This window comes from Lagenorhynchus albirostris, chromosome 13, assembly GCF_949774975.1.
Source record: "Lagenorhynchus albirostris chromosome 13, mLagAlb1.1, whole genome shotgun sequence".
Taxonomy (NCBI): Eukaryota; Metazoa; Chordata; class Mammalia; order Artiodactyla; family Delphinidae; genus Lagenorhynchus; species Lagenorhynchus albirostris.
The window spans coordinates 26218149-26234554 of NC_083107.1; the positions used below are offsets into that span (position 1 = coordinate 26218149).

At 40.0% G+C, this 16406-nt stretch overlaps 1 protein-coding gene across 4 annotated transcripts; it reads left to right on the forward strand.

Moving 5' to 3' along the window:
* The first annotated feature begins 8557 nt into the window (after positions 1-8557).
* TPRKB (TP53RK binding protein) lies at positions 8558-15122 on the forward strand. 4 transcript variants are annotated; one of them, XM_060169567.1, is made up of 5 exons: positions 8558-8721; positions 10885-11044; positions 11952-12074; positions 13419-13595; positions 14506-15122. In XM_060169567.1, the coding sequence occupies exons 2-5, from the start codon at positions 10904-10906 to the stop codon at positions 14590-14592; spliced, it is 528 nt and encodes a 175-aa protein (XP_060025550.1). In that variant the 5' UTR covers positions 8558-8721; positions 10885-10903; the 3' UTR covers positions 14593-15122. The 4 variants fall into 4 exon arrangements, with proteins under 4 accessions (XP_060025550.1, XP_060025552.1, XP_060025551.1 ...); XM_060169569.1 differs by lacking the exon at positions 8558-8721 and adding an exon at positions 8743-8992; XM_060169568.1 differs by lacking the exon at positions 8558-8721 and adding an exon at positions 9035-9384.
* Positions 15123-16406: the final 1284 nt, after the last annotated feature.

Sequence of the window (16406 nt, forward strand, 5' to 3'; positions counted from 1 at the left end):
CTTGTAATGTTAGTGTGTGTGTGTGTGTTTGTGTGTGTGTGTGTGTATGTATGTGTGTGTGTGCAGAAAATTTATAGTGTTTTTGTCATGCTCTGTTATTACCCAATCATCAGGGTATCTCCCCCCCACCACCCCGGCCCCAAACTGTTCAAGATTTCTATTAAAATCTACCTAGGAGATAATCTCTTTAGAACCTAATCACTATCTGTAATTAGTTGTAGTATTTTTGTGATTAGACATTTCTTTCTTTTGGCAGTCTATTGTTGGATTTGACCAATTTCCTTTCACTGAATTGTCAGATACGCCATCTAACACTGGATAAACTTTTAGGGATTGATTGTCAATTGAGCAGGAGAGACAAACTGATAAGCGTAAATGCTAAATGCTGGGTAATTTACCTGACAGGGTAATTGTTATCAACTGTGTGGAGCTACTCAGAAAACTTGAAAACTTTTATAGACTATAAATGTTGCTTGATGAACAGAATAGGGTGCGACATTTAAAGCCTGGAATATCTGGGGAGACTTGCATAGCTCCTTGTGTTGTTGCTTCTTTGTTGAACGTAACCTGCTGCAGTCTTTCTCCACTTGCCTCTCACAGTGGAATGGTGCCTTGACCTTGACTTTTTCTAAGTTGCCCCTTCTGCTAGTTTACCTCTGGAACACACAGCTGGATCATGTGGGAGGTGTTAATTATTTTTAGTTGCAGAGGAAGCCAGAAACCTTTGTTTGCTCAAGAAAGGGTCTAACTGTCATGACATCATAAGCCTTGGTAAATATTTGATGAATACTTGGGCAAATTGGCTTCGTTTTTTAAGTCTCTGATTTTGAAGCGTTGTATCATGGAAAGTCTGATACTGCATATGATAGTTGTTTTCTCTGTTCTGTGTTATAAATGAACATCATGTGGAACCTGACCCTAATGAAGTTCTCTAACTCAGCTACTCCCTGGTCTGTGTCTGATGAGCTCAGTCAGGTTGCTACCTTTCATCTAGGCGGTGGCTCAGAAAGTTTTTTTCTGCCAGCCACATTTAACAGAGATACAAGAGTTCTTCTTGCCAGAAGGCTGCTCTGTGGAATTTGTTCCTTCGCATACATCGTGAACTCTCCCTTGGAAAGATACTGGCGCAGCAAGACAACTGGTGAGGCAAAAAAAGAACCACCAGAGTCCAGCTAATCTAATAGTTTTAAGGAGTTCCTTGGCAAGCAGTTTCTGAGGAGGACATTGCCAGCAGAAGTGTCATCTTAAGCACTGCCACCTTTGAAAAACTTCTTTGATCGTGTTGTCCTCTCTGTCCCCATCCCATTTCATTTATCAACACAGCTTATTGAAAACCAGTCTCCTTTTGCTATCTCGTGTCTCATTTATTCTTCAACACACTGTGTTTCCGGCTTCTCACATCACACCACTGAAAGTCCTCTGGGTAAAGGGACGAGCAACCTTTTTTAAAGGTCTTTAGTGGTCTGTTTAAGCTTTTAAATTTTTTATTTTTATTAAAAAAACACAGGTAAGTATTGGGTTGGCCAAAAAGTTCGTTTGGGTTTTTCTGCAGGATGTTACGGAAAACCCAAACGAACTTTTTGGCCAACCCAATAGTTTAAAATTCAAATAGTTCTACCGAGATTTCTATGAAAAAGAGTAGTCTTCCCATCAGCACCCCTGCCCTATCCCCTGATTGTCACTCCCCAAGGGCAATCACTTTAAGTATTTTTGCATTATTTTCTACCCAAAGGCAACCACTTAAAGTATTTTAGCATTATTTTCTAATATTTGCCTCCATATTTAAATACTAGGCGTATATTACCACGTCTTGATTTTTCAGTTTCTGATACTATCTATTGACTTCCTACTGTGGAAGATGAGAACTTAGCTCTTTCACATCATCTGTCCACATACACACTTCTGTTCCCCTCATCTTTTCAGGATAGTTATTTCCCAACTTTTGGTTAAATCAATATTCTAAGTTTATGTTATTTGCTAGGTAAGTATCATTCACCTCTGAACCATCGTGTACGAGTATGTTTCCATTCTTACACCATTTTGTCCCCTTCATTTTTGTTTGTGTCTTTTCCTATGAACCTATCACTAATTCATCCTCCAGATCTCTAACACCACTGTAACATTTCTCAGTGTGGATAGGGTAAACACATCAGATTCTTTTTTGTTTGAAATCTTTCCTGGATTGATTGGACTTGTTCTTGACCTGTTCTAGGTTGGGCACTGTTTTTAGTTTGCCAGGGCTGCCATAAAAAAGTACCACAGACTGGGTGGCTTAAACAACAGATGTTTATTTTCTCACTTCTGGAGGCCAGAAGTCCAAGGTCAAGCTGTTGGCAGGGCTGGTTTCTTCTGAGGCCTCTCTCCTTGACTTGTAAATGGCCATCTTCTCCCTTGGTCTTCACATGGTCTTCCCTCTGTGTCTACGTCCAGATTTCCTTTTCTTATAAGGATACCAGTCATATTGGATTAGTGCCCACCCTAATGACCTCATTTAAACTTACCTCTTTAAAGACGCCATCTCCAAGTACAGTCACATTCTGAAGTCCAGGTGGTTAGGAAAACTTCAACATACGACTTTTGCGGGAGCACAGCTCAACACATGACAGGCACGTTGGTTGTTCTCTACACCTGGGGCATAGCTCTTGCCCTGAGATTTCTCTTTGCCTTCACCCTGGTCCTTTCTTATACCCCTCTTCTGTTTCCTGGATCCACAGCTGCTGCGTTCATGGTTTACTTCCCTGTTTGGTGGAGCATATCCTTCCATGGTTTCCCAAGGATTAATGGGATGTAAATTTTTTGAGGCTTTTGCATGTCTGAAATGGGTTTATTTTATTCTTCCACTGCACTGATAGTTTGATAGAATGTACAATTGTAGGTAAGCACTTTAAAATGCATTTATTCATTGTTTTCCATAGTTCATTGTTGCTGTTTGAAGCCTTGTGCTATTCTGATTCCAGAACTTTTATTTGTGACCTGTAATTTTTCTTTCTGCAAGCTTTAGGATCTTTGTTTCAGGTGTCCTGAAAGTTCATGATAGGACTTAGTGTGGGTATTTTTTAAATTCATAATGCTAGATACTAAGTGAGGTCTTCCAGTCTGGCAGGCTATGTGCATCAGTTCTGGGAAATTTTCTTTTCACTTTATCTTCTCTATTTTCTTTTTGGGAAACTTCTATTAGTTGACTATTGGATTTTCTGAAACATACCTCTAAGTTAATTATATATATATATTTTTTCCATTTTTAATCTTTCCTTCTTTTTTTTTTAAATCACAAGAATTTTATCAGCTTTATGTCCACCCTTCTGTTGATTGTTTAGGTTTTCTGCTACATATTATATACATATTTTTTCTACTATATGTTTTTTTTTAAATAAATTTATTTATTTATTTTTGGCTGCACTGGGTCTTTGTTGCTGCACATGGGCTTTCTCTAGTTGCAGGGAGCGGGGGCTCCTCTGCGTTGCGGCACGCGGGCTTCTCATTGTGGTGGCTTCTCTTGTTGCCGAGCACAGGCTCTAGGGCGCGCGGGCTTCAGTAGTTGTGGCGCGTGGGCTCAGTAGTAGTTGTGGCTCGCAGGCTCAGTAGTTGTGGCTCGTGGGCTCTAGAGTGCAGGCTCAGCATGGGCTTAGTTGCTCCACGGCATGTGGGATCTTCCCGGACCAGAGCTCGAACCTGTGTCTCCTGCATTGGCAGGCGGATTCTTAACCACGGCGCCACCAGGGAAGCCCCCTGCTATGTTTTTAATCTCCAAGAGCTAGCTCTTCTTTTCTGAGTGTTTTTTTTCCCAGGCACTTCATTCTTTTATTTTTTAAATGAATGCATTATCTTTTCTCTCTCTAAAGTTATCAATTTTTAAGTTTCTTCTGTTCCCTGTGTCAGCTGTTTTTGTTTTTTGTTTTTTCCTGTTTGTTGATGCCTTTCTCTCCTGTTAGATGTGATCTTGAAATATCTGGTGATCTTTGCCTGTCATTTAGTACTTACGATTGAGGCACTCAGAGCTGATGGAAGTGTATGGTAGACTTGTAATAAGGTGGTCAGTCACCTTGACTTTTGTTTAGCTTCCCCTTGCTGCACACAATTAGGTTTTATTTTTCTCCATTCTGAGAGTTAATATATTTGAAATTTTTATTGCTCTCTCTCTCTCTCTCTCTCTCTGTCTACCATTCATCATCCCTCCCATCCTCTTGTGAGTTCTTAATCTTTAGGAGTCTTATCTTCTTGGTAGGGTTTAAGTAAAGAGTAGAGATACAGGCATGAGTTCAATCTAGCCAGTGTAATGAGACTTTGCCACTTAAGTTGGTTTTGGGTTTAACCTTAGTCTGGTAAGCTTGATTTTTATGCCTCATGTCCCAGGAGTGTAGGCCATTCAGTGCCCTAAGTCATGATTTGGACCCACAAAATCAACTACAAACACTCCTGCTATGGAGGTAGGCCCTATCTAGATCCTGTCTGAGCCACCTTTCTAATGTAATTCTAACAACTGCCCCAGAATTATGTCCTAAAACAAGCTCATTAATGTTATTCCCCTCTTGGAAACCTTTGATGGCTTACGGCCTTCAGAATCCATTTCCAACTCCTTGTCAGAGCCCTGTGTGATCTGCCTCCCAGCTGACTTTTCAAAGCCTCTGCTGTGTTCCACTCCATTCTTCAGTGTGCCAGCCGTTTCTTGACCACAACGTTGTGCATGTTTATGCCACGGTATCTTTGTCTTTCAGGTTGTTCCCTTGGCTATAATGGCTCTCCTACAGCCTCTGTGAACGAATCATTCTTGAAGCCCCCTCTCCTCAGTAAAGCCTTCTCTCCCAGCCCTACCCCCTACTGAATTATGCTCTTTTTCTACAAGGTACCTTGTATCACTATTTAGCATTTATTTCATTTATATCTCCTGTTATGTGAAACACAGGTTCTAAGAATGGTCTCAGATTCCCTCAACCTCCTCCTCCTCCCTGAAGATGCCATCTGCCACCTGGACCACACTCCCTGGTCTTGCCTTTGCCAGCAAACCTAATTAACACTCTCTAAGCTGACTAGAGCCCAAGTTAAACTCTGGGCCTCCATACCAAGCCCTCTCCATTCTCAGCCATCCCTCCATGTTAAGAGTTGGAGGAAATGCTACATATCAGGCCACAACTCTGGCTTTCTGAGCTGCCAGAGAAGGGTGAGATGATGAACAGAAGTGTAGAGGAGTTGGCTCCCATGGAAAGAGCCTTGATTAATGAGATGTGTAAGACAGGAGGAAGCCTGGCAGGCAAATTCCCGCTTCTCTCTCCCTTCTGTGGATTACACCCAGGAATGGTTTTTCCTTTCAAGCCTCCCAAAGAAAGTCCAGCCTGCTGAGTGAACACATATACCAAACAACTGTGTGGCTTTTTGTCTCATTGTGAAGCCTTTTCCTCACCCTTACAACTCTGTTCCTACATACCCCAAATAAAATACCAGCATTTTAATCCTTGCCTCAGGTTCTGCTTTCTAGAGGACCTCAGCAAGACAAATGTAACACATTTAAAATTCATAAATGTAGGGACTTCCCTGGTGGCACAGTGGTTAAGAATCCACCTGCCAATGCAGGGGACACAGGTTCGAGCCCTGGTTCAGGAAGATCCCACGTGTCATGGAGCGACTAAGCCCGTACGCCACAACTACTGAGCCTGCACTCTAGAGCCTGTGAGCCACAACTACTGAAGCCCGTGCACCTAAAGCCCGTGCTTTACAACAAGAGAATCCAGTGCAATGAGAAACACGTACACTGCAACAAAAAGTAGCATCTGCAAGCCACAACTAGAGAAAGCCTGTGCACAGCAATAAAGACCCAATGCAGCCAAAAGTAAATAAAATTTTAAAATAATAAAATTCATAAATTTATTATTTGTTAATAAATCTGGCAGTCATAGCTATTAATTTTTCAACCACACATATGAGACCAAGAAGTACCAGAGCTCTTCCACTGACTTGACATTGAGATCCTACAAATATTTATACCTTTTAGGAATACAGAGACATCAAGTAACAGTTTATCAAGAAATACAGTTTCATTTGGGGGGTTATTTTCACATGACACAGGAATGGTTCCAGTTGCTCACATTCTTACCAGCACTTATATTGTCAGTTTTTTCATTTCTTTGAGCTATTCTAATACAGATGTAGTGTTGTGATTTTTAAAACAGCTTTAGAAATATAATTGACATATGATACACTGTACAACTGATAAAGTGAACAGGTTGATAAATTTGACATGTATACATCCATGAGACCATTACCACAATTAAGGTAGAACACATCTATTGATATTACCCCAAAGATTCCTAGTGCCCCTTTGTAATTCTCCTTTTCCACCCCAGGCCCCCTACCCAAGCCACTGGTGATTTGCTTTGTCACTATAAATTAGTTTTATATAAATGGAGTCATACAGTATACACTATTTTTATGTCTGGCTTTTTTCTTTCAGCATGACTATTTTGAGATTTATCCATGTTATTTTATGTAGCAATAGTTGATTTCCTTTTTACTGCCAAGTTGTATTCCATTGTATGGATATACAGTTTGTCCATTCACTTGATGAACATTTGGGTCATTTCCAGCTTTTGGTGGTCACAGACAAGTCACTGAACTGGGACAACTTTTTTTTCTATGTCTATTTTTTAATTGACTTTACTGGGGCATAATTTTATAAAATGTACTCTTTAAAAGTACATAATTTAATGAATTTTGACAAATTCGTACTCCCTTTTAACTAACACCACATCAAGATATAGAACATTGGGGTTTCCCTGGTGGCGCAGTGGTTGGGAGTCCGCCTGCCGATGCAGGGGACATGGGTTCGTGCCCCGGTCCGGAAAGATCCCACATGCCGTGGAGTGGCTGGGCCCGTGAGCCATGACCGCTGAGCCTGCGCGTCCGGAGCCTGTGCTCCGCAACGGGAGAGGCCACAACAGTGAGGCCCACATACCGCAAAAAAAAAAAAAAAAAAAAAAAAGATACAGAACATTGGCTTCATGTGAATGCAAAGGTTCCCTTGGGGGTTCTTTTCAGTGTCTCCCACTTGCCCATTCCTAGCAACCACTAATTTGCTTTCATTCACTCTAGAATAAATTTGCAATTCCTATAGTTACAGAAATGGAATCATACAGTAACATAATTTTAGTTTCTTGCTCTTTTGCTGAGCATGTTTTTAGATTCATCCATGTTGCAAGTATTGTTGCAAGTATGTTCATTTCTTTTATTACTGAATAGTATTTCATGACATTAATTTACCACAATTTGTTTATCCATTGATGTGTTGTTGGGCACTGGGTTGTTTCCAGTTTGGGGCTATTATGAGTCAAGTTACTATGAACATTCACGTTCAAGCCTTTGTGTGGACACATTTTCACTTCTGGGTAAATACCAAGGAGTGAAACTGCTGGGTATGGTAAGAACACATTTAATTTTTTAAGAAGCTGCCAAACTCTTCTCCAAAGTGGTTATACTATTTTATACTCGGACTAGCAACATGTGAGGGTTCTAGTTCTGCATGTCTGACAACACTTGGTATTTAAAAATTTTAAGGTCTTTTAAATTTTAGTCATCTTACGGGTATGTAATAGTATCTCATTATGTTTTTAATTTGTATTTCCCTGATGAATAATGATGTTGAGCATTTTTTCAAATTTTTATTGGCCTTTCATATATCTTTTGTGAAGTGTGTTCAAAAATGTCTCCTATTCTTAATTAGGTTGGCTCATAATTTTTGAGTTGGAGTTCTTCACATAATCTGGATTCCAGTCTTCTGTCAGAACAATTTTTTTTTCATATACATTCCCACTGTGCTCAAGCCACAAGGTTCTTTGCTCTTTCTTAAATAGGCTAAGGCCATATCTGTCTCAGCCTTTGAACACTCTTTGTTGCCTGGAATGCTGCTCTTCAAATACACACAGAACTTCCTTCCAGACCTCCTCCAGTCACTGTTCAAATGGCCCTTTTTGGTGAGATCTTTCTTAACCATCCTATTTAAAATAGTAATACCCACGGCCTGACATTACCTCATTTCCTCTGGTTTTTTCTCCATAGCATATATCCACCCTATTTGTTATTTACCTGTCTTTTTGTTTAAAGAAAAGTATTGACCAACATGAGCCCCAAGCATAAAAAACATGGAAAATAATTCTCTACAGCCTGTTCAGCGGATTACCTCCTTTTAGAGGCTGATACACTTAAGGATGACAAGTCAAATCTGTGAGCCTGCTGGATGAAGAGGTTGACTCCATTAACGTACTGTCACCTCTCTCTGAAGTACCTCAGGTAGGTCGCCGACTGCGTTCGGCTCCAGGAGATCCTTCCCCAGTGAGCGTACCCAGAACAAGAAGCAAACTAAATCCCGCCTGCCTCGAAAAAGAACTGTTGAATCTCGAGCAGCGGAGACGTACGTAGAGCTCATTGAAGCCAATACTTTTCTTTGCACAGGAAGAAACTGAGGACGTCTCGTCCAAAGTCAAGGTGCTTAAGGACCGGGCGGAGCCCACAGATCCCCCAGCTTCCGGCCCTGCCGGAGGAGTCTCGCCTCCTCCCTCGCCGGAAGTGGTGGACGGAGCCCCGGCTCTCCTTCGCGTCCGCTGATGCGATTCAAGCCGGGGAAGAAGGGTGTGCCGGGAGGGCGGAGAAGGGGCGCAGCTGAGGGCGATCTTCCGGAAGTTCAGGGCATTGTTTCCGTGGGGAAGATCTTACGAGACGAACAGGGACGCGACGGTGAGTCCTCGCCGAGCAAGAGCTGGCCGGGCGGGAACGGAAGACGCAGTCCCGTCACCCGTTTTCTAGACAACGGGTGTGATCCTCGGCTTCCTCGTTTATCGAGCGCCTCCCGAGGCCCGGCCCTAGGATGCAGCCCGGCAATGATATGCGTAGTCTCTCCCTGATGTATCAGCTGACGATACATCATCCTGATAAGGCCGCGACTCATCAAAGTTGTGACAGAGGAGCTCGTAGAATAGGGAGCTAGTCCTGGGTTCTGGGCGTGCTGGTAAATGGGCTCTTACCGGCGAGTTGAAGGGAGGGAGGATTGCATCAGGGGAACTGCCTGTCCTAGAGGGCGCGTGGGGGCGGGATCTTGGTGAATTGAAGCTGAGAAGTCAAGTGCGGCGGTGGCGGAATGAGCGCGATCAGGGGAGGGGTGCGCTAGGAAGCCGAAGAGGGAGGAAGGGTTCAGATCATAGAGTTTGGAACGCCCGTGGGTGGAGGTTGGATGGTAGGAGGGCAGGAATGGTGAGGCGACCACTTCTAGGAGGTCACAGATGTAGATGAGAGATGGTGGCCTACGGTGGTGGCAGTGGGTATAGGAGAAAATTGGAGCTGTCGAGATGATAATTAAAAATTGACAAGACTTTTGGATTGGATATGGGATTTGAGTGAGAGGTTAGTATCCAACGATGATTCGAAGTTTCTGACCTGAGTGAATTATATAAAACAAAACAAACCAAGTGACGTTTGCTAGGGGGCCTTTTTCCCCTAGTGTAAAAACAAAAACCACAAAAAATTTTTCCTCCCTAGTTATATGTACTCATTATATTTTGTGTGCACACTGCAGAAAATTCAGAACATACACACAAAAATATTTTTTATAGAAAACAATAAAAATTACCTGCAATTCTGCTATCCCAGATGGCCGTACTTTGGTGTGCTTCCTTTATGTTTTTGCTTTCTGAGTGCATCTTTTTATATAATTGGGTATACATTCTGTCTGTATCTATTTTTTTTCCATTGGACGTTATCATGATAATAAAGGTTGAACTGCTGTGTGCTAGGACGTTATTCACAAATTTTATTCTTTCCTGATTGTAACAGAAAAGATCAGATGTAATTCCAGCAAGTCAAGGATAACTTTTGGTTGTATTTTTCTTTCAATATTTTTTCTTTTTGTGTACCTTTTAAAAAACCCCACAATTTGTGTCACATTTTGTGTTTTGTTTTCCAATCAGATGTGAAGTACTTAATGTTATTTATTGCTATATTTACACATCCTTAACTACTCTTCAAGACTAGTTTTTAGTGGTTGTTTAGTAAAAACAAATCCCCTGTTACTAGTTAGGTAGGTTTTCAACTTTTTACTCTTAGGATGATGAGAAGGACATCTTATTACATAAATCTTCAGATTGCCAATTTATTCCTTAAGAAAAATGCTAGCAATGGAACCTAGGTGAAAGGATAAAATGAACCTATAAAATTGCCTCACCCAAATATCTCATTGGGACTGTAATTGAAATTGTTTTAAAGATCAGATTTTTGCAGTGCTTAGTTTTTCCATTTCAAAGATAGATTATGTCTTTCCAGTTATTTGTATTTTATGTCCTTGTTAAATTTACGTCTATAAAGGGTCAGTATTATTATTTAAGAATTGTACCCTCGTGGCTAAATTCCCATGTGTGAAATGAATATCTTTGAGTTGTGTCATACTTTCTTCTATAAGATTATTTTCTTTATATTTGTGTCTAGGTTCTGCTAAAATATAAACAAATGGTGAGATCAGAAAGCTAAAAAGACCAAGTTAGAGTGAGGTTTCCTTAATGCTATAAGTAACCTGTGGTCTAAACAATTTTTGGTTTTCTGCTCCTAGTTGTCTGTTGGGAAGCTGCCCTTCTTCCATGCATCAGAGCCTGCCTTATCTGCACAGCCAGGGGGCCAGGTGTCAACCTTAATCCTTTCCCAGGAATGGTAAAGGAAGCTAGAAACAGCTCAGCAGGGTTAGGAAGACAGTGTCTCATGAGAATGCCAAATGTTTTGGGGTGGATTTTTCTAGTTTAACAGTTCTACATCTCATTATTCAAGTTACTTTAATATATTTAATTGTTAGTAAGGATATTTGTTTGTTAGTAACTTACAGTTGTTAACTTTTGGTCTTTTGGTCTTGTGCAATAGAATCTTGCTTATCGATGAAATGCAGTTAACACATCAGCTGGACCTATTTCCCGAATACAGGGTGACCCTTCTGTTATTTAAAGATGTAAAAAATGCTGGAGACTTGAGAAAAAAGGCCATGGAAGGTGCCATTGATGGCTCATTAATAAATCCTACAGTGGTAAGTACTCGTGGGAATGAGTGAACTACATGGGGAGTTTAAGAATATGATGATTTTTCATGACGTTATAGGTTAGCCTAAAATTGTTATCTTCAGGTAAAAAGTTCTTGTCCAAGCTGTAGAGTGGAATCAGATTTGGCCAGCCTTGAATTTAACAGTGACTAGAAGCCGAAGTGCCAGGGCCTGCCCTTGGAGATGTGAAAGGTGGTCTAGCTCTGATGTGATGGCAGATGCCTGGATCTCCATCTTCTCTTCTGAACTAGAAAATCTCCGTAAAGGAGACATTGCATAGTGGTAGAATCAGCAGGACTTAAATCCCAGATATGCCATTTATTATGACTTTGAGCAAGTGGTAGCCAACCTTTATATAGTGCTAATTTGGTTCCTGGCATTGTTCTAAGTTCTTTACATATACCGCTAACTCACTTAATCTTCATAACAACCCTGTGAAGTAAGTATGGTGATTATCTGCTTCTACAGATAAAACACTAAGGAATTTGCCCAGGTTCCCTCGGTGGTAAGTGACAGAACTGGAATTCCAACTCATCCTTTGCCTTGGTTTCCTCATCTATTGCATGTGAATAATGATACAGATATCATAAGGTCGTTTTGAGAAGTATAGAAAATGAAGGTAAAATGTTGAGAATATGGCCTTTCCCATAATAATAGCCCTCAATAAGTGTTGTTTTAAAACTTTTTACTATTTACCTAAGTTGCTTGCAGCTGTAAAATTCTGTGATTTTCTAAACACCGTAGGCCCTTAAGATTTTGAAAATTTTGAAAATGTAGTCCGTAGGAATTGTGATGAAGTAAAACAGCCTGACACTGGAGTTACCATGATATAGGGCATATGTCTTCAGAGTACTCCAGATTCTCTGTATGTAATTCTTTTTGTTCTCTTTGATAGATTGTCGATCCATTTCAGATACTTGTGGCAGCAAACAAAGCAGTTCACCTCTACAAACTGGGAAAAATGAAGACAAGAACTCTATCTACTGAAATTATTTTCAATCTTTCCCCAAATAACAATGTAATTAATATGGAATTTACTTACTTTATATCTTTTGACCTTGTCATGGTAGCCTTTGTACTTATTGTTGGGTTGGAGCCTGTTGTTAGTAACAAACAAAAATAATAGTGAAGAAAGAATGCTGGACAGAGAGTTGAGGTTTAGTATTGCCTCTTACTAGACAAATAAGCTTTGGAGTCACTTCACATATGAGTAAACTAAAGTTTAGCTAAATTAAGTGAGGATAGTTTTATTTGTCCTTCCTGACCATATAGAGTCAGGAAGATCACTCTAAGTGATATTTAAATCTAATGATAAAAATTAGGCATGGATATTTGTGTGTTATCATGTGTATCTTTCGTTCTCCCCATAAACTCTTTGAGGATAGAACCCATGTCTTTTCCATACACCAGAAGTCTGCCTGGGACCTAGAACAGCCCTTTAACACATGCTCACACACCCAGTGCATAGGAAGAGTTTGTGGTTTGAGATACTGATAGTAATCAAAGTTATTGAGTTTAAAATATTCTACCTGGGGCACATTTGAAAAAAAATGTAATTTTGCTGACAAAGTTTTAGTATTACTACTACTATTAACAACACAATCAAGTGCTGACATCAAGAGAAAAGTTAGGAAACCCATGGCATAGTTTCAAATACAGATGTTTGAAAAGTTTATAAAATGTGTGGTGATAGAATTCCGCAGTACCTGGGGGAAAATTACTGGGTTACTATTGTTTCTTTGAGATCACTGAAATAACTCAGGAGACCTGTACAATTCATAAACATCTGTTGAGCTTGTGTCTGTTCCAGCTGTAGGGGCAGAAGAAACAAATATGTTTCTGAGGAAGGCAGATGAACAAGACAAAGTCCAAATGCCCTAAGATAATTGATATAATGGGAATAATAATGCAAATCTGTGGGAACAAAGAAGCAATTCATTCTGTAAGGAGGAAAGTGCAAGGGGAGTGACATTTGAACTGGACCTTGAAAGATGAGGGCACTCCAGGCAGAGGGCAAAGTGTGAGCCCAGGCAAAAAAGTATGAAATGACGGGAGCCCCAAACAGTCCCGACTGGCTAGAGGGCAGGAGTGCATGGCTAGAGGGTCACTTAGGTCCAGGGGGAGTGGGTGTTTGTGCGCCATGCCAAGTCCAGGCTTGACTCTATGGGAATGAAGTGCAGCTTTGAGCAGGGAGTACTCAAGAGGCAGAGCTGGTAGATATTAGGAAGGGATTGTTGAAAAACTGTAGACAGAGAAAACCATTAGGATATGAAAAATAAGAATCTGACCAGGAAAGAGCACAAATGGGGAGAGATTTCAGATGTTGAAACTACTGGTTTTATTGTCTTTTTTTCCCCCTTAGATTTCAGAGGCCTTGAAAAAGTTTGGTATCTCGGCAAATGACACTTCAGTTCTGATTGCTTATATTGAAGAGGGAGAAAAACAAATAAATCAAGAATACCTAATATCTCAGGTAGAAGGTCATCAAGTTTCTCTCAAAAATCTCCCTGAAATAACAAATATTACGGAAGTCAAAAAGGTTTGTAAGCCTGTATTTTTAGAAAGAGCATGATAGATGTGGAATAATACTGTTTGTTTACTGAACGCCAATGCTTCTATATATATTTTTAACTTTTAAGAAAGGTTAATATAATTAAAAGTTACTTGAAAAATAATTATAGATGCAAAGAATTGGAAATGCAGGTTTATGTAACATAATTAAAAACTTAGTTGATGCATTCTTTATATATATATATAATTTTATTTATTTATTTGTGGCTACGTTGGGTCTTCATTGCTGCGCACGGGCTTTCTCTAGTTGCGGCAAGCGGGGGCTACTCTTCGTTGCAGTGCGCAGGCTTCTCATTATGGTGGCTTCTCTTGTTGCCAAGCACGGGCTCTAGGCACGCGGGCTTCAGTAGTTGTGGCACACGGGCTCAGTAGTTGTGGCTCGTGGGCTCTAGAGCACAGGCTTTAGTAGTTGTGGCTCACGGGCTTATTTGCTTAGCAGCATGTGGGATCTTCCCGGGCCAGGGCTCGAACCCGTGTCTCCTGCATTGGCAGGCGGATTCTTAACCACTGTGCCACCAGGGAAGCCCAATGCATTCTTTTTAAAAGAATAGATAATTTTAAATATCTATATCTTACACAGTACATTTAAATATCTATATCTTACACAATGTAGTATGAAGTTAATGTCTAGATGTATGCTTTTAAAACTGGTACAAATGTATTTCTATGTTTAGAGAGTTATCACCATAACTGCAATTGAAACTTTTGATGTAAGTGATGAATTGTCATCTATTTTCCAAACTTCAAACACATTGTGATTTTACACCATTATCCCAATAATTGAGTAATAAGTTAATTCACATATACATGCTCGTGTAATGAAAATTAGTAGTACATGAATATGTCAGCATGTCATAATCTGTCTTTTATTTTTACAGATATATAAACTATCTTCACAAGAAGAAAGAATTGGGACGTTATTGGATGGTATCATTTGTAGGATGTCAACAAAAGATGTTTTGTGAAATGACAGAAATATTAAAAATTTTCAGCAATTATAAAAACCATTCATTATTTTTTCCGGATTATGAAATCTATTATGTTTGTTGTAGAAAAATTTAAAGCACAGAATGGTAACAAAGGAAAAAAAATAAAACCATTCCTGATCCTATCTCTTAATATTTTAAAAGATAACCATGGTTACTGTTATTTGTTACTGCCTTCTAGTCTTCTGTTTCTGTTCAAATATATTTTATTTTTATGTAAGTGGAATAATTGCTAACATTTATTGGGTGTCTACAATGTACTGAGTTCTTGTTTTCATGACTTTATATCCCTCAGCTCATATTCCTGCACTTCCTTCTGGCTACTCCAGCATTGCTGTTCCAAGCCTCCTGATTCCAAGTTTTTACATGCAAGAATTCATTTAATTATCACAGCATCATATGAGGTAGATACTGTTAATACTCCCATTTTACACAAAGGCAACTAAAAGGTTGTAGAAGTAATAAATAACTTGCCCGAGGTTTTACAGCTAAAAGTCATGTTTTATAAATGCTTTGGTTTTTTGGTTTTTTTTTTTCTATTTTGTCTTAAAATATGATTGTGTCAGTCAAGATAGAGTAGGTTAGGGGTCAGCAAACTTTTCTGTTAAGGACAAGGTAGTACGTATTTCCGGTTCTACAGGCCATATGGTGTCTGTTGCACCTACTCAGCTCTTGCTGTTGTAGCGCTGAAGCATCCACAGACAGTATATAAATGATACACACAGCTGTATCCCAGTAAAACTTTATTTACAAAAATAAGTGATGGGCAAGATTTGACCAGAGGGCAGTAGTTTCTGGACTCGTAGGTTAGATTGGGCTGTAATTTAGGGTCCCTAAAGCTCATTGGTTTCATACGACAAAAGATTGTCTTGCTCACTCCACATAGCCACTGTGAATCAGTAGGAAGACTCATTGCAGTGACTCAGGAATCCAGTCAGCCAAAGGCTTTATGTCAGCATGTGCTCTGTGGGTCACTGCGCAGCTGGAAGTTACGCTGTGAGTTACATGGTGGCTCTTAAAGCTCCCATGTGGAAGTGACAGATATCGCTTATCTCATGTTTCACTGTCCAGTCACATGGCCATGCCAACATCAAAAGGGGTGGGGGAGTGCGATCCTGCACCATGATAGAGAATGGAGAGGTAGAAATCCTTAGGGGACAAACATGTATTTCCATTGTGGTCATAAATAATAAGGTACCAAAGCACATCGTTAGCGTTTCTTGCATGTGCTGCGCTAAGCTCTTTATATGCACTGCCTCATATAGTCCTCTCTACAGCCCTAAGAGATTTTACCACCTTCAAGGAAGCAAATTTAGTCTCTGAACTCTATTTCAAAAGGTTTCAAACCTACGGAACAACTGAAAATAATACAATGAACATCCATGTGACTTTCATGTGATTTCACTATTTGTTAACATTTTGCTACATTTGTTTGCTTTTCTGAAATATTTGAAAGTAAATTGCAGACCTCATGGCACTTCACCCTACATTGTGTTTAGTTGTTATGTCTCTTAGTCTCCTTTAATCTAAAACAATCTTTTTTTTAAAGATATTTTTTGATGTGGACCATTTTTTATAAATATTTATTCATAAGTATTTTTATTTTTTTAAATATTTATTTAATTTGGTCGTGCCGGGTCTTAGTTGCAGCTGGTGCGCTCCTTAATTGTGGCACTCAGGCTCCTTAGTTGCAGCATGCCTGTGGGATCTAGTTCCCTGACCAGGGATCAAACGTGGGCCCCCTGCATTGGGAGCACAGAGTCTTAACCACTGTGCCGCCAGGGAAGTCCCGA